At 47.6% G+C, this 22,110-nt stretch overlaps 1 protein-coding gene across 1 annotated transcript in view; it reads right to left on the bottom strand.

The window, feature by feature from the left end:
• The window catches only part of SHB (SH2 domain containing adaptor protein B), a 151,936-nt gene extending 129,826 nt beyond the window's left edge, over window positions 1-22,110 (bottom strand). Inside the window, exon 1 of the mRNA XM_023727490.1 lies at window positions 20,841-22,110. Coding sequence (XP_023583258.1) covers window positions 20,841-21,548 — 708 coding nt within the window. The 5' untranslated portion in view covers window positions 21,549-22,110. The remainder of the gene's footprint in view (window positions 1-20,840) is intronic.

The following is a 22,110-nucleotide window of genomic DNA, read 5'->3' as shown; positions in this document are numbered from 1 at the left end:
CCAGAATGGCTTGTCTGATTAGGCAATGATTGTGGAAGGAATAGGCCTGGGATCCTCAGGGGGCTCTTCAATTGAGCTCAGCAAACATCTCCATCAAGGCTAATGCTTCTTCCCCTCTGGGGAGCTGAAAGAGCCTGAGCAGTTACTGTTTCTCAGAGAGCTTCTCCCCTTTGTGTATGTCCTCTAGAGCCAGTGTCCCAGACAGGGCACCATTTGGCCCAGTGTCCCACTGCTCCCTTTTTCCTTTTTGCAATGCACACAGCTGCTAACCGAAAGGTTGGCGGTTTGAGTCCACCAAGAGGCACTCGGAAGAAAGGCCTGGTCATCTACTTCCGAAAAATCAGCCATTGAAAACCCTATGAAGCACAGTTCTACTCTGACACAAATGGGGTCACCATGAATTGGAATCAACCCAATGGGAACTTTTTTTGTTTGTTTTGTTTTTCCTTCTGAAGACTCCAACTACACTACTAGCTTTCTTCTAACTGCTATCATTTGCCCAGACATACTGGAATGCCTCCAACTCTGTGAAGTGCTTCTGCCATTAGAAGCAGAATCTCTGTCTCAAGGTCAGCTCTGTCAAAACCCAGAGTAAACCCTGCCTGCTCCTTAGTCAGGCACACTTCCCTCAGGGATGGGCCTTTCAGTGGCTCTGCCCTTTCCTGCTCCGTGCTCTGCACAAACAAGCAGCTGAGGTGCTATCTGATTGGGAAAGGCCTCCTCCCACCCCACTTTGGCCAGAAGGGCCACAAGGTGGTGATGTACTACTGTGTCCCACCCAGACTCCATGACAGCTCGGCTGTGCGCTGCCTGACTCTGCGAGAATGTGAATAAATGCCCTGGTGGACTGAGGAACTTACAAACTCCCACAGAGGGCATCTTCTGCTATTGACAACGGCGATCCAGAAAAATTTATCCTCCTGGCAAGCGCTCGGTCAATTTCCTTTGATTGACCAGAGTCATCTGAGAGCTTCCTGAGCAGTCTCCACGCGGTATCTCATGGCTTAAGGGTGTAAACCGGGGTCAGGCCCTTGCTGCCTCTGCCTAAACATCTGACGTCCTCCTAACTGGGGCCCTACCCCCACCTTTTAACTCATCCTCTAAGCTGCGGCAAACAGGTTTTCCTAAAGCACGGATCTGGCCCTGTCACTCCCTGCTCCACCACCTTTGATGGACCTTCATTCCCCACAGAATAAAGACGTTTCCCTGGCCTGGCCCCCAAGGCCTCCTGACACCAGCCCTATCTCCCATTCCTGCAGCTCCTCTTTTGTGTCTTCTCACAGCCTCAGCTTCAGCTGCTTGGAACTACTCACAGGGCCCTCTCCTAGGACCCCCTCCTCACGTCCGCCAGTCTCTAAATATCCAGACCCTCCCCCCCCATCCATGAAGGCCCAGCTCCCATGCCACCTCCGCCTAGAGGCCCTCACTGATGTTTTCTTGGCAACATTATCCTGAGCATGAGTATGGAGAGTGCGTGGCCCAAATCAGATAGTTTATTAGTAATAGAGTAGCATTTTTTAAAGGCTGTGGCCTCAGGATTCTGGGACCAGCTGGTGATTGACAGTCAACCTCTGTCACTGTTCTCTGCAGCTGCATGGTGGCTAAGGGCAGCCACAGGAGCCAGACTGACTGCCTGGCTTGACCCCTAGATCTAGCTCTGCCCATTATTAGCTGTGTCACCTATAACAACGTACTAAACCTCTGTTTGCCTCAGTTTCCTCATCTGTAAAATGAGACTCTTAATAGAACTTACCTCACAGGCAGTGCTGTGGGGATCAGTGAGTTAATACGTATAAAGCACTTAAAACAGCATGGTGATCCCAGGTAGTGTTTTTACTTCTACTCTCTGGCCATAGAGAGTTATAGGTCAGTCACAAGCTGACCCGTCAAGATATGGACCGGGTCACTTTTTGAGGATGACATCACCAGGCCAGAAAGGGCAGCCCCACCTACTTCACTGTGTCTACAGAAAGCCTGGAGTTCTAGGTTGGGCTGAGGCCCAGGAAAGAAGGTGGTCAACATATAAAAACATTCATAATGCTATTCCCCTGTGCCAGATATGGTGCTCAGCAAATTAAACGGATGATTATACTTAATCCCAATATACTTCCTTGAACCTCATTTCCAAAAACATTTCCTCATCTGTGAAATGAGGATTATAATGGAACCACCCCGAAGACCTGTTGTGAGGATCAAGTATGGAAAGTGTTAAGAATGGTGTGTGGCCATGGAAAATTCTCCAGAATAGACCACATATTAGGCCATAAAGCAAGCCTTAACAGAATCCAAAGCATGAAAATATTACAAAGCATCTTTTCTGACCATAAAGCCATAAAAGTAGAAATCAATAACAGAAAAAGCAAGGGAAAAAAATCAAACACATGGAAACTGAACAACACCTTGCTCAAAAACTACTGGGTTACAGAAGAAATTAAGGATGGAATAAAGAAATTCACAGAATCAAATGAGAATGAGAACACATCTGACCAGAATCTTTGGGAAATAGCAAAAGCAGTGCTCACAGGTCAATTTACAGCAAAAAAAGCACTCATCCGAAATAAGAAAGGGCCAAAATCAAAACATTAACCCTACAACTCAAACAAATAGAGAGCAGCAAAAGAATCCCTTGGGCGCCAGAAGAAAGGAAATAAGAATTAGAGCAGAATTAAATGAAATAGAAAATAGGAAAACAACTGAAAGAGTTAACAAGAACCAAAAGCTGGTTCTTTGAAAAGATAAAATCGATAAAACATTGGCCAAACTGACAAAAGAAAAACAGGAGAGGAAGCAAATAACCCGAATAAGAAACGAGATGGGCGAGATCACAACAGAGCCAACTGAAATTAAAAGAATCATAACAGAATATTATGAAAAATTGTACTCTAACAAATTTGAAAACCTAGAGGAAATGGACACATGTCTAGAAACACATTACCTACCTAAACTAAGACAAACAGAGGTAGAACAACTAAATAAACCTATAACAAAAGAAGAGACTGAAAAGGTAATTAAAAAACTCCCAACAAAACAAAGCTGTGGCCCTGAGGGCTTCACTGGACAATTCTACCAAACTTTCACAGAAGAGTTAACACCACTACTACTAAAGGTATTTCAGACCATAGAAAAGGATAGAATACTCCCAAACTCACTCTATGAAGCCAGCATAACCCTGATACCAAAACCAGGGAAAGACACCACAAAAAAAGAAAATTACAGACCAATATCCCTCATGAACATTGATGCAAAAGTCCTCAACAAAATTCTAGCCAATAGAATTCAACAACATATCAAAAAAATAATTCACTACAACCAAGTGGGATTTATACCAGGTATGCAAGGATGGTTCAACATTAGAAAAACAATCAATGTAATCCATTCCATCAATAAAACAAAAGACGAGAACCACATGATCTTATCAACTGATGCAGAAAAGGCATTTGACAAAGTCCAACACCTATTCATGATAAAAACCCTCAGCAAAATAAGAAGGGAAAATTCCTCACCATAATAAAGGGCATTTATACAAAGCCAACAGTCAACATCATCCTAAATGGACAGAGTCTGAAAGCATTCCCCTTGAGAATGGGAACCAGACAAGGACGCCCTTTATCACCACTGTTACTCAACACTGTGCTGGAGGTCCTAGCCAGAGCAATTAGGCTGGAAAAAGAAATAAAGGGCATCCACATTGGTAAGGAAGAAGTAAAAGTATCTGTATTTGCAGATGGTATGGTCTTATACACAGAAAACCCCAAAGAATCCACCAAAAAACTACTGAAACTAATAGAAGATTTCAGCAAAGTATGAAGATACAATATAAACACAAAAAATCAGTTGGATTACTCTACACCAACAAAGAGAACTACGAAGAGGAAATCACCAATCAATACCATTTACAATAGCCCCCAAGAAGATAAAATACTTAGGAATAAATCTAACCAGAGACATAAAAGACCTATACAATGAAAACTACAAGACACTACTGCAAGAAACCAAAAGAGACCTACATAAGTGGAAAAACATACCTTGCTCATGGATAGGAAGACTCAACATTGTGAAAATATCTATTCTACCCAAGGCAATCTACAGATACAATGCAATCCCGATCCAAATTCCAATGGCACTTTTGAATGAGATGGAGAAACAAATCACCAACTTCACATGGAAAGGGAAGAGGCCCTGGATAAGTAAAGCATTACTCAAGAAGAAGAACAAAGTGGGAGGCCTCACACTACCTGATTTTAGTTAGAGCCTATTATACCACCACAGTAGTCAAAACAGCCTGGTACTGGTACAACAGATACATAGACCAATGGAACAGAGTTGAGAATCCAGATGTGAATTCATCCACCTATGAGCAGCCGATATTTGACAAAGGCCCAAAGTCCATTAACTGGGGGAAAAGACAGTCTCTTTAACAAATGGTACTAGCGTAGCTGGATATCCACCTGCAAAAAACTGAAACAAGACCCATACCTCACACCATGCACAAAAACTAACTCAAAATGGATCAAAGACCTAAATATAAAATTGAAAACAATAAAGATCACGGAAGAAAAAATAGAGACAATGCTAGAAGCCCTAATACATGGTATAAACGGAATACAAAACATTACTAACAATGCCCAAACACCAGAAGAGAAACTAGATAACTGGGAGCTCCTAAAAATTGAACACTTACACTCATCAAAAGACCTCACCAAAAGAATAAATAGACAACATACAGACTGGGAAAAAAATTTTGGCTACAACAAATTGGATCAGTGTCTAATCTCTAAAATCTATAAGATACTGCAAAACCTCAACCACAAAAAGACAAATAACCCAATTAAAAAACAGGCAAAGGATATGAACAGGCACTTCACCAAAGAAGACATTCAGGCAGCTAACAGATACATGAGGAAATGCTCATGATCATTAGCCATTACAGAAATGCAAATCAAAACTACAATGAGATACCATCTCACCCCAGCAAGGCTAGCATTAATCCAAAACACAAAATAATAAATGTTGGAAAGATTGTGGAGAGACTGGAACACTTACACACTGCTTGTGGGAATGTAAAATGGTACAACCATTTTGGAAATTGATTTGGTGCCTCCTTAAAAAGCTAGAAATAGAAGTACCATATGATCCAGCAATCCCACTCCTTGGAATATATCCTAGAGAAATAAGAGCTGTCACGTGAATAGATATATGCACACCCATGTTCACTGCAGCACTGTTCACGATAGCAGAACGATGGAAACAACCAAGGTGCCCATCAACAGAAGAATGGATAAACAAATTATGGTCTATTCACACAATGGAATACTATGCAACAATACAGAACAACGATGAATCTGTGAAACATCTCATGACATGGATGAATCTGGAAGGCCTTATGCTGAGTGAAATTAGTCAGACGCAGAAGAACAAATATTGTATGAAACCACTGTTATAAGAACTCAAGAAATGGTTTAAACACAGAAGAAAACATTCTTTGATGGTTACGAGGGTGGGGAGGGAGGGAGAGGGGTAGTCACTAACTAGATAGTAGATAAGAATCATCTTAGGTAAAGGCAAGGACAACACACAATACAGGGGAAGTCAGCACAACTAGACTAAATCAAAAGCTAAAAAGGTTTCCTGAATACAACCAAACACTTTGACGGATACAGTAGCAGGGGCGGGAGTCTAGGCACCATGGTTTCAGGGGTCAACTGGCATAACAAAGTTTGTTAAGAAAATGTTCTGCATCCCACTTTGGTGAGTGGCGTCTGGAGTCTTAAAAGCTACTGAGCGGCCATGTAAGATACATCAATTGGTCCCAACCCACCCGGAGCAAAGAATGAAGAATACCAAAGATACAAGGAAAATATTAGCCCGAGAGACAGAAAGGGCCACATAAATCAGAGACTCCATTAGCCTGAGACCAGAAGAACCAGATAGTGCCTGGCTACCACCAATGACCGCCCTGACAGGGAACACAACAGAGTCCCTGACAGAGCAAGAGAAGAGTGGGGTGCAGAACTTAAACTCTAGTAAAAAGACTAGACTTAATGGTCTGAGACTGGAGGGACCCTGGAAGACATGACCCCAGGACCCTCTGTTAGCCCAGAACTGAAACCATTTTCGAAGCCAACTCTTCAGACAAAGATCAGACTGGACTATGGGACATAAAATGATACTCGTGAATACAGTGCTTCTTAGCTCAAGTAGATACATGACACTAAATGCGCAGCTCCTGTCTGGAGGGGAGATGAGAAGGCAAAAAGGGACAAGAGCTGGTTGAATGGACACGGGAAATCCGGGGTGGAAAGGAGGAGTGTGCTGTCACATGACAGGGAGAGTAACTAGGGTCACATAGTCATGTATGTATAAATTTTTGTATGAGAAACTGACTTGAACTGTAAACTTTCACTTAAACCATAATTTAAAAAAAAAAAAATGGTGCCTGGCACCAAGTAGGATGTCAGGAAATGTCATATGTTTTTACTGTACCCACAGGACAGAGGGGGCATTCCACGCTCAGAGAAGTGAATCACTGGCCCTAATTACGTACTGAGCTTCCAAGCACCAGGGCTAGGATCTGAGCTCGGGACTTCTGACCCCAAAGCCATTCCTGTTTTGCACCATTACAGTGGAGCAAAAATCAAGGTCCTGCCGTGTGTTTGACCCAACGGCTCTGGGCATCTGGCCCCTGGGAGGAGCCACGACCCAGGCCAGAGAACCTTGGCCCCGGACACCGTGCCACTCTCAGCCAGGCAACCTCTGCTCCGCTTGCTACCGGCTCAGCACTGAGGTCCCACAAGGAGGGATATCAGTTGCACCCCTGAAATCTACTCGACATCTCCCCTCCTCTGTGATCTAAGACCCCCGAACCTACCTGTGAATCTGACCCTGCTCCCCATCTGGTCACTTCCCTAACAGTTAACTCCTCAGTTCTAACCTCACCCCACCCACTTGGAACCTGCTCTAAGTCTACACTTCCTGCCCACAGAAAGCTCTTAGACTTGGGTTCTATCCACACCCTCCAAACTTATGCTACTACTGAAGGACCCGTGCCCACAGGAGCTGGTGTCCTGACTGAGAACCTGACTGGAGAGAAATGTTACAGCCTTCAGCATCTCTCTGCCTTTGAATATATGATCACACATCAGAGGGTCGTCATGTGGAAGAAGGGTTAGTAGACTGCTTCTCCTTGGTCTCACAGGATCAAACTGAGACAACAGGAGAATCTACAGAGAACACATTGAGTCAACAGAGTGCCCATAAACACTAGGCACTCAACAAACATGTCCTAAATTGGAGTGAACATCAGAAAACACTTTAACCCCAGCTGTGCAAACGTGGCTCACTGGGAAGGTGACAAACCTCTCATCACTGGACGTTCTTAAACACGGATGGAGGAGGGGTGGATTGGGTGGTCCCCAGGGTCTCCTGGAACCCCAAGGCCTAGGACAGCAGTTTTCAACTTTGGCTGCATATTAGAATCATCTGGGGAGCTTTGCTTCAAAAACCCTGACACCCAGGCTCCATCCCCAGAAATCCTGGTTTCATGAATTTGGGGTGGAGCTCAGAGGACTGAAATTTCTGAAAGCTCTCCAGGTGACTCCAGCATGCAGTGATGTGGCGTGACACACACTGTAGTGAATTAGGCAGGCAGCCTTGGCCTCTCAGAACCATAAAAGATGTTCATCAATGTTCAGAAAGCTGCATCCTTTTTCTAAATTTATTACCCGTGAAGACTCCTGGACTTAATCTGTTCCTTTGACACCTATTCATTAATATCACAAACACCACCACAGACACTGCAAGATGGATTATCCTGACACTGCCCTGAGCCAAGGAAAGAGAAACGGGCAACAAGGCTTGAAAGGATCAGGAAACAGCGGCTCAGAAACGGTTTCTCACTGAAGGATACCTTGGGGAGGGGGAGCAGAAAAGGTAAGAACTTCGTGAATGAGTATCATTTGAATCAGGCTTTGAGGAGTGTGGGGGGAAAAAAAAGTGACCAAAATAAATCTAGTCCCCACCTGCAACACCTTCAAGTCTAAATTCTATCTCCTACACACAGTCTACCCTGCTGATGCCCACATACCCACCTCACTCTCCAAGTGCTCTCTTCTCTACTTAGAGGGCCATTACCTGCCTCTCTAACCTGACACTGAACTTTCTGTCTTATATTAGAGACACGCATGGGCCTTTCTAATATCCCCTCCTGGGCCCTGAGTTCCGAGGACTGGGGCTTACTCATCTCTGATTGTCTTGCACGACTGGCACAGTGCTGGAACATCGTAGGGATCTGAAAAATATTTGCTACGGACATAGCGCTACATCCCTTTCTCAACAAGTCACTATGTGAAAGCTGAAACAGACCCGCTTGGACAGTGATCCAGGGAGGGCAAACCACGTAACTGGTGACCCCAAATACACTTGGACAGCTGGGCCCATGGTCCTAGAGAAGCATACTCTACAAAGGTAAACTGAGCTTTTCTGGCCACATCCCAACCACTGCATCAGGTCTGGCATTCAGAGATGAGGTGCTAATTACCTAGTTACTTCTCTCAGATGCTGAAAGGTTGAATGTGCAATAAGCGCATGGGTATCTACAGATGAAAGGTGTCATTTTATAAAGACAAGGCTTCGTCACCATTATCATAATAGCTGATGGCACCTAAAAACAGCCAGGGTGAGACAGAGTCAAAATATTGAAGTCTAAAAAGACACCTGAAGAAATACAGACAGATCAAGAGCAACAGAAAGGATGTCCAGAAAGAGACTAGTCGTTCAGAAAAATAAAATTAAAATCCCACCTCATACCACAAAATCAAACTCCAGACACATTAAAATTTCAACGTAAAAAAAATGAGACCATGAAAATATAGGTAAACATTGGGTTAAGGAAGACTTTTCTAAGCAGCACATTTAAGAAATTATGAAGAACACTAGACTGATTTAACGGAAGAAAACAATTCATTTTAAGCCGTAACGCTCACCAGACACCAAAATGAAAGACAAAGTGCAAACTTGTAAAAAACATTCTGTAACCCATATGGCAGACAAGGGGCTGCCATCCCCAATCCCCAAAGAACTGTTTACAAATCAATAAAAAGATAAATCCTGCAGTAGAAAAGGATGAACAGAAGACATAAGGAAACAATTTTGGAAAAGAAACAAAATGCTCAATTAATATATGCATCAGTAAACCAAGAAACTGTAAACTAAACTAAATGGCATTAGCATCTGCAGTACTGTGAAAGACCTGTAAACTTGTAGTCTTCTAGAACACAATCTGAAATCATGCAACAAAAATTTTACCTTCTTCTGGAGGCATGGACGCTGGAATGCCTTAAACTATTGCCCTGAGATAATCTTTAAAACTTAAACCAAAAGGATCACTGCCCCCTAAGTCTTCTTAAAACCAAACAATAGTTTAGGTTAACTAGTAAAGACTGTCTGCCTTGAGCACTGTGCTCTTTTAAGATCTATCTATATGGGATCAAATTGACAACAGCAACTTGAAAGATTAGGTAGGAAGCTTAGAGGGCAGTCAGTTTATGTCAATAGGGAAGGATAACTCAGAAAAGGAGGGTGAGAATGGTTGCACAACTCAAAGAATGTAATCAGTGTCACTGAACTGTACATGTAGAAACGGTTGAATTAGTGCATGTTCTACCGTGTATACCCTCAACAACAACAAGAAACTAAAATACAAAAAAAATTTTTACCTTCGGTTTGAAAGCATGTTATCAAAAATTTTACCTTCCTACCCAACAATTCTCCATCTTGGAATCAATCCCAGGGGTGAAAAAATATCACACACCTATGCAAAGAATTAGTTACAAAGGTGTTCATTACAGAGCTGTTAAATTAGTGATAATTAGGAAGAGTCTAAAATACACAAACGCAAGATTATGCAGTTATTAAATTACCATTGTTGAAGGTTTAAGATAATGAAAACACCTATGTCTTTAAGTAAAAAGAAAACATATGGATACACACAGTATTACTCAATTTTTGTGACGGGAAAATGGATATTCTGGAAAAAGGATAGATGGAAAACAGGAAAATGTTAACAGTGGTCTCTTTGAATTGTAGAATTAGAGTTGGTTCCTAATAATCGTTTTGCTCATTTATATTTTCTATACCAAACATATCTTTAAAAAAAAAAACAAACCTTGGTGCTGTTGAGTCGATTCTGACTCATAGCGACCCTATAGGATAGAAGAGAACTGCCCTATGGGGTTTCCAAGGAGCGGCTGGTGGATTCAAACTGCGACATTTTGGTTAACAACCAAGTTCTTAACCACTGCGCCCTCAGGATTCCAAACATGTCTTAATTTTGTTAAGAGGGAAAAATATTTACCACAGAGATAAACATTGAAATAGCACCTCAAAATCCAAGCTTGCCCCTTGCCGGGGATGGAAGCTGCCTCAGACCATAACAATCTTGCAAGTGCCCCACACAGAAGGGCAGGTAGGGGCTGTGCCATTCCAAGAATCAAATGTTGGCTTTGGAGTGCACTCTGGGCCAGAGTGGGATTACAGGGGTGTTTGACTTTCTGGGAATGGACGTCCAACAAAATGTTGGACGTGTCACTGGGAAGAACTTTCTGGTCATTTTCACAATTTAGACATGGCCTGGAGAAACCAGGGAAGTTCCATTCTTCCTGTTTGCCTTCTCCCTGTAGCCCACATCCAGCAAATCCTGTATAAGGGAAAACTTTTCCAACAATCAAAAGTGGTCGTCAATGAAATGCCCTGCCTATCAAAACAGCAGCAGGCTCCAACCCTACCCCTGGAGTGTGTTCCAACGGAGATTTGACAACCATGGCACCCATCTTCACCCTCTGATGGTGTCCAGCATGGGCATGCAACATGGCATGTAACTGCTTTTGAATCTGGAGAATTCACAGCACATCCAGACAAGGAGCAGATGGGGACCTTCACACCTGAAGCCCTGCTACCTTCCTGTGTCACCTGCAGGCAGTTACACCATGGCACGCTCTATGCTCTGGCCACACCTGAGTGCACCCAGCAGAGCTCCCCTTCCAATCTGTCATCAAGATCCCTTCTATCTGGAATGCCTTCCATCCCCACTTTCCTCTGGACCCACCTCCCATGTGCCCTCCTGTTCCTGGTGATTTCCCCATTTCTTTCCCCAGCCCCAGACACAGTCCATTCCTGTCTTGTCTGGGTTCCTCCAGGGCTGGGAAGTCCTGGAGGGCAGAGTGCACCTTGCTCTGTATCCCCACGACTCAGGGATCAGTTGCTCAATCTACTCCATTGTTGGACTGCAACTGCTCCTCCAGAGTCTCCCTAGCTCAGCTAACAACAACTCATCCTCCCAGTGGCTCAGGCCAAAATCTTGGTGTTCTCCTTGACTCCTCTCACACCTCACCTCCCATTGTCAGGAAACCCTGCTGACTCCACCTTTATAACGTGTTGCAATCCGACCTCCTCTCACCACCCACCGCTAGCACCTTGGTCAGGCAGCTGCAGTTTCCTCCAGTTGGTCTCCCCACTTCCTCACTTGTCCCCTCCAGTCTGTTCTCCATGAGGTTAGCAGCCAAGATGCTCCCCATCAAACCTCAGTCAGATCAATCATACCCCTTCTCTGACCCTCCACTGGCTTCCCATCTCTCAGAGATACAGTGAAAGAACTTCCAATGCCTGCAGGGCCCTACATAATCTGCCCATCCACCACTTCTCAGCCGGAATCCCCTGTTCCTCCACCTGCTCCACTCAGTCACACTGATCTGCATACTGTTCCTTGAACCATTCCAGGCACGCCCCTACCTCAGGCTTTAGCCCTGGTTATTCCCTCTGCCTGAAATGCTCTTCTCTTAGAGAGTCATGGGGCCCACACTCACACTTCCTTCCTTCTCTCTCTGAACACCCATATAAAATATCACCCCACTCCAAACCCAGGCCCACCCTAGCGCCTTCATCCTGGCTCCACTTTTCGCCATGGTCCATATCTTTGACATATTATATTTGCTTGACTCCTCTCATTAAAGGGATTCTGATCTGTTTTTTTAACTGCTGTATTCCAGCACCTAGATAGAACAATACCTGGCACCTAGTAGGTCCTCAACAACACTTGTTCAATGAATGACTGAAGGAATGATGAGAAAGGACTTGGTGTGGGCTTCACGGCCCAGTCTATATGTCAAGGCCCGGCAGTGGGCCAGTTGTACCCATCCCTCAGTCCCCTAACCCCAGAAAGTCACTTCTCCCCTCAGGGGCCTTGGGAAGCCCCTTTCTGACCCATTACTCTTAAGCGCTGCTTGGAAAACACTGGGCCTGAGTCATTCCCCAGGGCCCTGACTCATTCTCTCTCTATCCCTTGGGCCCACCTCCAAGATCCTTCCTCCACAGCATAATGGGAAACCCAGAGAGAACCCCTCTTGGAGAAAATGGAAAGGAACTGAATGATTTAGGGAAAAACTCAGTTCTTCCTGGCTCAGGAGTTGAGAAAGCTCAAACTCTCAGGAAGTTAGTGCCTCTGAAAGTGAAACATTAATAGAAATATTACTGGAAAATACCAAACAGGAAGAGAAGGAAAATTCCATTGTGAAAGCAAGGTCCTCTGTCGATGCTCCTGAATGGACTCAGTAAAGCATTTCAGAATCAAAACATGGAAAGAAACGGAAATCAATCAGGTTGTCACCCTTCCTGTGGACTCGAGCCTCAGCCAAGCCAGCTCCACACCACACCAGCACAAAGGGCACTAGATTCAGAATGGTAGGTCAGCAGCCTGGCCATTGGCTCTGCCCGTACCTGCTGTGAGGTGGGCAGAGTCCATTCCTCTCCCTGAGCCTCCATTTCTCCATCTGTAAAATGGGGATTACAGCGCCTGCCTCACAGGGCAGCTGTGAGAATCAAATTAATTATAGGTGTGAAAGTGCTGTATAAGCTACAGAATACTTATATAATTGTAGGAATCACTCATCCCTATAATGCAAACAGAGACGATTTTTATAAAGAGGAATCCTAGACACAAATAAGGTAAAAAATTCAAGCATTAGATTGTGCAGCTTGAGGTGGAATGGCATAGTAGCTAAGGACACATACTCTGGATCTGGGTTCAAATCTCATCAATGCCACTTACTGGCTGTGTGACCTTAGACAAGTTACTTAACCTCTGTGCCTCAGTTTTCTCACATGTAAAATGGGAATAATAGTAGCACTGACCTCAAAGGACAGTGGTGAAGAGCAAAAGAGTTAACACACAGCAAGCACACAGACCAATGCCTGGCTAGAAAGTATCAACAGAGGTGTTCACTAGTATTATTAACCGTGGACAGCTGCCTTAAGTCAAGTGACCATTTTCTTTACTGAAGTGCCTCCTTGTCCAAGAAGCCTTCCCTGTTTCACTCTGGTGAGATGAACCTCCTCCTCAACCTGGTTCTCCTCTGGCTCAATGGAATCAAGGCCATGTCCAGAATCAGCTCAGCCCCAGCACTTTTAAATTCTGCCATACACATCATGCCTGTGTTCCAGCCTTGGTTCCTATGTCCTCACTAGAAGATAGGCTCCTACAGGCAGGCACTACCCACCCCAGTTCATCTCTGTATCCACAGGGCTCCTAACAGTGGCCTGCCTATAGCAATTCCTCAGTCAACACAGGCCAAACAGAAGTTACAAAGTCAGACTGGCAGCCTCTGTCTCCGTTCTGCAGAAACCCCAACATCAACAACACCAAAGCTCAGAAAGCCAGCAGGATGTGCTGCCATCAGCCAACCACCTCCAGCTCTGCTTCAAGGCCACAAATCCCACTTTATTTTGTAGGGCTAAGCCTGAACCACTCTCTCCCCACTGGTCATGACCACTTGGCTCTCCAGGCACAAGATATAAAAATCAGTTCCAAGCTGAATTAACCAGCAAAGGGCTTGACCATGTGCAAGTTTAGCTTTGCTCCATGACCAGAGGAAGCCACACCTGTTTCAGATTTGCCTTTTAAAGCCAATTTTATGGTCAGAAATGCTTTGAAGGGAGAGGATGGGGTCATGTCTTGGAGGTTAAGTCTGGGGGTAATCAGTCATGTTCTGAGATTGTCAGATTAGAGAGGGCAGTCACCTGATCTCCTTTAAGGAAACATAAACTCCTTGCAGATAAGGGCCAAGGTACCAATTGGTCTTCTCTTAAAACACAGCACACACGGCCTCACCAATCCTTGGAGGGTGGGAACGCTTGGCGTTAGAATGAGAAGACATGACAGTTACAAGACACACGTTTTATGCAGCTGTCCCTTGGGATGCGCCAACTCTGTGTGCAGAATTTCTCTATAAAATAACCCAAGTGCTGCATTAACATCTCATTTATGGAACTCAGAAGCAGATGGGGGAGGGAGAGAGAAGAGCCAACTCTGGGGCCTAGCAAAGCCCGGACTGAAAGGGGGGATTAGCGCAGAGGGACTTGAGGAGAGGAACACTAAGCACAGAGGAGACACATAATGTGTCTTTCGGTAAATATCAGAGCCTTATTCTCTCCATTTAAATTGTGAAAAATAGTGGAGCAAATTGGTAAAAAGGCTTTGAACTCAGACTACAGATGAGAGTCCTGGCTCCATCACTTGGTAGCTGTGTGATGCCATTAACCTCTCTCCGCCTCAGTTTCTTTATCCACAAAACGGGAGCAATACTGCCTGTGGTAGTACTGATGGCCTCAATAATGGCTTGTGTGTATCCCTGCCCTTTGCCACAGGACTATGCAGCTCCTCCCCCTCCTTGAATTGTGTCTGGCCTTGTGACTTGCTTTGTCAACAGAAAGCAGCCGAAGGGACATTGTGCCAGTTTCCAACCTCAAGAAACCTTAGGGGCTTCTGCTCTTTCTTGGAACCCTGCTGCCATCACATGAACGGGCCTGGGCTAGCCTGCTGGAGGATGAGACCACGTGGAACAGAGCCAAACTGTCCCAGTCAAGGCCATTCTAAACCAGCCGACCCCCATACACGTAAGAGAGCCCAGCCAGAATCGGGAGAGCTGCCTGCCTGCCCCATACTGACCACAGAAGCATAAGTAGGCTGAGCTGAGAGCAGAAAAATTACTCAGCTGACCTGGAAAATAAAAAAAAACGTATCGTTTAAAGCAGGGATTGGCACACTACAGCCTGCAGGCCAACCACCTGTTTTTGTAAATAAAGTTTTATTAGAACACAGCCACACCCATTCATTTATGATTTGTCTATGGATGCTTTCAAGGTACAATGGCAGAGCTGAGTAGTAGTGATGGAGACTATCTGGCCCGTTAAGAAAAGTTCACTGATGCCTGGTTTAAAACCAGCCAGTTAGGGGTGATCTGTTACATAGTAATAGCTAACATCATATAGTGTCTAAACCTCTCCTAGAGTAGTTGTGAGGATTAAATAACCAATTACATGATTAGCATGAGGCCTGGAGAATATATTTCTCTTCTGGTGAATCAATGGGAAAAATTAGGTTTGATACATAGTATTTCTCTCACAGGAGCCCTGGTGGTACAGTGGTTAGCACTCAGCTGCTAACCAAAAGGTCAGTGGTTTAAACCACCAGCTGCTCTAAGGAAGAAAGATGTGGCAGTATGTTTCCATAAAGATTACAGCCTTGGAAGCCCTGTGAGGCAGTTCAACTCTGTCTTATAGGATCGCTATGAGTCAGAATCAACTCAGTGGTAACAGGTTTGGGTTTTGGTTTATTTCTCTCACACTACTTTCAACAGGCCGGATTTCAAAAAGGAAAGTGTCCCAGGCTAACCTATAGCTACCAAGTTTGGCTCAAACCTTTTCCATTACTTATTCATTTAAGACTAGAGAATGTGGCTGTTGATCAAGCAGAAATGACTGAAACTCTTGTTTGAGTCTGGCTTCAACCAAGCCCTACATCAATGATTTTATATGAAAAGAACCAAAAGACAAGACACAACTCCCCAGCAAGGCACATGCGACACTTTCCTTCCTTCTGGGGCTCCAGCCTCCCTCTGCAATCTCCACCCCACACCTGCTTTGCTGAACCAAAGATCATGCTCCCTTCAAGCCTGTAGGCTTTGGCACATGCTACATGATCCCTCTGCATTGAGAACCCTCCTCCCCACCTCCCTACCTGGAGACTTCTCATTCATCCTTCCAGGGTCAGCTCAAACGGCGCCTTCCAGCACCTTCCCTCGCCTTCCCTCCAAAGCCTCCTGGACCTCCCAGACAGAGCTAAGGCCCTCTCTGCCCTTTGTACATACTCTGTGCTGGCATTCATCAGGTTGTGTTATTGTCTCTTTAGCTGTCTCTGTCTTCCCTACTAGACCTTGAGAAGCTAGTATTCAACTGTAAGCTGAGCAGTTTCCTTCTTGGAAAGATGACCACCACTTATATCTCTCTGAATTCCCACTGCCTAGCAGGCAGCTCAGAAACTGTTTGCTGAATGTTAAAAAAAAAAGGACATATTACTTATCCCTTAACTACGAAAAACATGTTATTTAACTCAACTCAGTGGATGGCAACAAAATACAAGGTGTTGATACACATTAGCATGTATTTAGAACTCAGAAAACTGATGTCATGATGTATCTTGACTTTTCTCAGTAGTGGTAGAAATGACATTTACGACATTTACTTAATTAGGATAAAAGAAACAAGACTTCAGCAGACAACATAACTTGATGAAACCTGCTTGGCTGCACAAAAGGAAACCTACCAAGTAACTGGCCTCCACTGTCATTATTTTTTTATAAAGCACCAATTGAATACCATTTCTACCTACTGGAGTTTCGTTTGCTCTTCCCAGGAGTTCAGGCCCTCACCATCTCTCACCTGGACTACACTGTAATTGTTCCCCAGCTTTGATCCCATTTCTCCCAGGTTTTAGCAGTTGTTTATAGCCTGGAATGCTCCTTAACCATAGCTGTGAGGAACCCCTTTCAACCCAATCCCTGGCTCTACAATCCTCAAGGACTCCAGTTTGTGGAGTCCATACTCAGGCCCCAACCTATCTCACGTCCCCAAGTGAGACCCACTGTAAGAAGGCTCTGGTTTCCAAGAACATGCCCTCACGTTGAGGTTGTATATATGCATGTACACACACACACACACACTCTTACATATATACACAGTACTGATGTGAAATAAGGACTCCCGCGGCTTGCAATCACCCCTTCCCACTTGCACCGAAATTCTTCTGTTTTTAGATCCAACTCAAAAGCCACCTCCTACTTGAAGCCCCCCCAACCGCATCAGCTCCCCCAAGACAAACACACTGGGAAACAAATCATTAAAATACAATGTGTTGATCTATTCCAGCAAGTGCTAGGCTTGGGAGCAGAGATAAATGACACATCTGCATCTTTGATGGCCTTCCCTCCTACCCCCCAGCCTTGTACTGAGAGATCTCTGAGCACAAAATAAGTGCTGGATAAAAGTTGGCTAAATTGAAGTTAATGTTATATTAGGGGAGGAACTAGCACAATAAACACGGTCCCTCTTCCAAATGAGAAAATGCCCAAGACTGCAGGCTGGCGGCAGTGGGGGAATATGACCAGGTGTGTGCCCAGGAATTACCTGGGAGAACAAGTAGATGCCTAAGTGTGGACATAGAGAGGCACAGGTACTGAGTGGCAGGAGAGGGGGCCCCCAAAGGTACACCACTGTGGGGGGTGACACTGGAAGCACTGAAAGGATACGTGGGCAACAACTCCGGCTCTAACACCATGTAACTCAACTTCAGCCCGATGTCAAAAATGAGGACAAACTGTTGAACTGGTGTATGCTCTGCTGTGTATATTCTCAACAACCACAAAAATAAAATAAATCATAAAATAAAAAACAAGCACAGACACCGAAGGCATGGCAAGAACCCAGCACAGGCCCCAGCACACAGGGAGCTTCAGAAATAGACCTAAGTGTTCTCATCCTATTTCCCTAACAACTGATAAAAGAAAGCTGGGGCTGAAACTAAGTGATATGCTAGATGTGAGATTCCATGGCTCCTTGGGGGTGGGGCAGGAGGACTCTGGGGTGTTCAGGGCTGGATCTACAGTTTGCCTGGCCTTCCAAAATCTGTCTGGCTGGATATAATGTGAAAAACAGGCTGCTTCCTTTGACCAGGAATGGGGGTGGGTGTTGGCCTTGGGATCAGGAGGCAGCCCCCACATGGACAGCAGAGATGAGGACATCCAGAGTCTCTGCATCCAGACCAGAGAACCAGAGGGAGCAGGGTTGCGAAGCCACTGTTGTTTTAGAACAATGGCTTTCCAAGTGTGGTCCCAGAAGCAACAGCAGATGCATCACCTGGGAACTTGTAAGAAAGACAATTCTCAGGCCCTACGAATACGTAATGAATCAAAAACTGGGGATGGGGCCCAGCATTTGTGTTTTTGCCAGTTGTCCAAGTGCACTGAAGTTTGAGAACCACCGCACTACAACATCCTACTGTCTCTCCCTGGCTGCCTCCCCTCCTCCTGGTTAGAAAAAACATCTGGTAGCCAATATTGCTCAGTCTCTGAGAAGAGGACAACTTCTCAAAAGATCAAAGGACTCAAAGTTACAGCATAATAGCTGAAACGCAGCCCAGAGAGATCTTTTCTAAAAATCGTACCTGATGCAATAATATGCAGATAAATACCTTCATTGGCCTCCACTGTGCTTGGCTTACAAGGCCCTCCCTAACCTGAGCCCTGCTGCCCCTCTGGGGTCCTGCCCAACTCCAACCTCTAATTCTAGCCACAGGGGACTTTACCTGCAGTTCCCTAAAGCATCAGGCTGTCTTCTCCAGGCAAACAGTGGTCACGACCCTTGCCCCACCACAATGGCCCTGCCTCTAAGGAGCACTCCTTGACCCATCCCCTCAATCCTCTTCAGCCCTCCTGTACTATCACAGACCCCATCACCGCACTCATCATAGGCACTGTGGCCTCCCATAGTATTCACTGAAGACCAACTCTGTGAGGGGTTTGCTCCAGCAAGGGGTGGAGGGGGCGGGGGAACAGAGAAGACCCACAAGAAATATTTGGTGAAGGAAGGAAGCCAAGTTCTAAACAGACTTGACATTCCAGCTATAAAACAGTATTTGAAATACTGGAGACTTAACTGTAAATGGCAAAAAATGTGTGCTAAAGTTTCAAAGCCATGGAAGGCTTTAGTGAATAAGCAGAACCATGAGCAGTGGGAGAGAGAGATTTGCGCACCTGGGGGGTGGTCGTAGGGTAACAAGGCTCGCGGAGGGGATGCAGGGAATTTAGAGCAGTTGACTGCGAACCCCGGGGTGGGGGGAGGGGGTGACTGCCGGGCTTTTCTCCTACCTTCCATTCCCAAGAACTCCCAGGTTCTCCCAGTCCACCTACTGAGCCAAGCTTGGGCCGCGCACGTAAGACAGCAGGGAGCCTTTGTGTTTCCCTCACAGATCAACTACAAGCCCGGCAGCTCCCACAGAAATCTCTCCCCTCCCCCCAGGCAGCTCTTGGGGTGGCCACCTGGCTCCCAGCTCCCTGTCATCTAGGTGTGGCATCCTGGGAGCTTGTGGAGCCCAGTCCACACTTCTGAGCATGTCCCTAAACTGGCCCCAGGGGGAAGTGGGATCACCCATGCTGTCCACTGTCTGTCTGGTCTGCAGAGGAGGGGCTATTTATTCCTAGGACCTGCGAGAGAGGAGAGCAGGCAGAAAGATTACAGGAGGGGCGTCCCCTTACTCCTTTCTGTAAAACAAAAAGATCCCTCTGTAAGCACCAGCTGGCAGGTAGAAGCCTGTCTCCCTCCTGTCTGGACACCCAGGCCTGAAAGGAACTCAGACTCATTATCAGTCTCCCCCAGCCCAGGCCTGGGCAAAAGTTTACCTTTGGAAGGAAGAGGGTAAGGGAGGAGGAACAAAACAAAAAGGGCAGCAGCCTGACAGCCAGCGCAGGGCACTGCAAGCAAGACAGGGCTCTGATTTAATCCAAACACTGCCCTTCAACAGAAGTAGAAAGAAAGAGTGTCATTTTATGGGGGAAGAGAAGGTGTCATGGGAGTGTAAAGGGGAGGGAGCCAGTCTGGCTGTAATTAACTGGACTGCTTAAAAGAGGAATAAAGATGACCGGATACGTTAGGGAGGGGGGTTGTCACAAAGCACACACCCACTCCCCCACCCCCCCGCTTCCCTGGAACAGTATGGAGTGGGGGTGGGGTCAGGAAGGAAGGTGAGGATGGGGGCTGGGTCTCCTTAAAGCAGACACGCTCCGGCCCTGGGAGGCAGGAACCGACGGGTGCGACACAGGGCGCTCTCGGAGGCAGCGCGGTTTCAACCGGAAAAGCACACGTGGGGGTTCCCGGTGCAGCTCCAGCACAAAAGGCCGTCCAGATTTGGAAGCCTAGCGCGGGGGGTGGGGCAGGACAGGCCGTTTAGAGAGATTTACATATACACGTTTAGAGACAGCCCGTAAAGATCTACCACCAAGAACGCCATGCAATCTCGGGAGAGTCCCTTTCCAGCTCTGGACCTCAGTCTCCCATCTACAGAGTGTGTGGAAGGCAGACAAGAGTAAATGCTCCTATAAGTCCGTGACAGCTCTGACTCTTCAAGACTTTACTCCCCCGGGGCCGGAAGAGCTGGCTTAGTCTTCCCAGGGCAAGGATGGGCGAGGCGCTTTCGCTCGAGCTACTTCCAAAGCGAGCACCGAACTCTGGGCTCAGAGTGGGGACGTTCTGGGAGCAGCAGCGAAAGGGAACGGCGTCAGGAGGCGGACAATCTGGGGCAAGCGCGTAGGAAGGGGAAGAACTGGGAAGCAGGGTGGGAGCCCTGATCTCAGCGTCCTAGCCCGAAGTTGATGAAGGGACTTGGAAGCAGGGCGGTGCCTCAGTTTTTCCATGCGCACAGTGGCCCTGGAACCTCAGGATGAGGCCAACGGGCGCCTTACCTTGTCCTTCTTGCCGGCCCCGCTCTCCTCCGTGGCCGAGGCGGCGCACTTGTTGAGCAGTTTCTTGCTTCCGCAGGCCGTCGGGCTCCAGGTGCGGCCGCCGGAGCAGGCGCCCCCCATGGGGTCCCCGGCGCCCGCGCCTGCGGCGCTCTCCACCTTAATTAGGCGGTGCTTGGGAGAGATGTAGCGCACCTCGGCCGGCGTGGTAGGTCGTCGCTCGCTGCTACGGTAGAGGTGCGGAGATCCCGAAGACGAGGACGCGGCGGCGCCCGCGCCCGAAGAGGCACAGCAGCAGCCGGCAGCGCCCGACGCGGACGAGGCCGAGAAAGCCCGCTGGCTCCCGCCCGGCTCCCCGCCGCCGCCGCAGTAGTCCAGGCGGCACATGGCGCGCAGTTTGCGCAGCGACGAGCCGGGTCCGTTGTAGGGGTCCTCGAAGTCGCGCTCTTTCTGCGCGCGGTAGGCGCGGATGAGGTCGCTCGTACTGCCGCTGTCGTCGGGTAGCGAGCCTGACGAGGCCGAGAAACAAGAGGCGGTGGCCGGACCGCAGGACGCCGAGGCGGCCGCGGGGGCCTGCGGCACGGCCTGGGGGGGCTGCGAGGGCCGCTCGCCCCGGCGCCGCTGCTCGCGGTAGTCGGGCCGCGGCGGCTGCGGGGGACTCTTGGTCTTGCTGTTTCCTAAGCTGAAGTACTTGTTCAGCCACTTGGCCATGGCGAGAGGCCACCTAAGGCCGCGGCGCGGGAACTCCGTCCGCCGCCGCGGCCATTCGGGGGACAGCGCTGCCGCCCAGGCCCCTTGGCGCCCCGGCCCCGGCGGGGGGCGTCCGGGGCGCCCACTCCTGACTCCAAGTTCAAGTTCTCGCCGCTGCCTCCTGCCGGCCGCTCCCAGGCGCCAGCAGCTGCAGCTTCGCCGTCCGCCTCCGCCGAGCGCCGCCCGGGCTTTGGATCTTGCGCCCCTCGTGGGCCCGTCTCATGGAGTCCCGGCCCGCGGCCCCGTGGAGAGCAGAAGGCCCGGGTGCCCCCGCCGCGGACGCTCTGGCCGTGCGCCTCGCCGCGGAACGCGCTCCTGTCCCGTCGGAGCCGCAGGCTCTGTCTCGGCCGGGATTGGAGGCTCCTGCGGGAACTTGTCGGCGTCCGCGGCCCCCTTCTTCCTTCCCGAGAGCGCAGGGGCGAGTCCGGCTCCGCAGCCGGCAAGCAGGCGGGCGGGAGAGCGAGCGAGCGAGCTACGGAGGGAGGCAGCCGGTGCCCGCCCGAGCCCGCGCGCCCGTGCCCGT

The sequence above is a fragment of the Trichechus manatus genome, unplaced genomic scaffold, assembly GCF_000243295.1.
Source record: "Trichechus manatus latirostris isolate Lorelei unplaced genomic scaffold, TriManLat1.0 scaffold00016, whole genome shotgun sequence".
NCBI lineage: Eukaryota > Metazoa > Chordata > Mammalia > Sirenia > Trichechidae > Trichechus > Trichechus manatus.
Note: the sequence above shows the minus strand (reverse complement) of the source record. Positions and strands in the feature narration are given on the sequence as shown.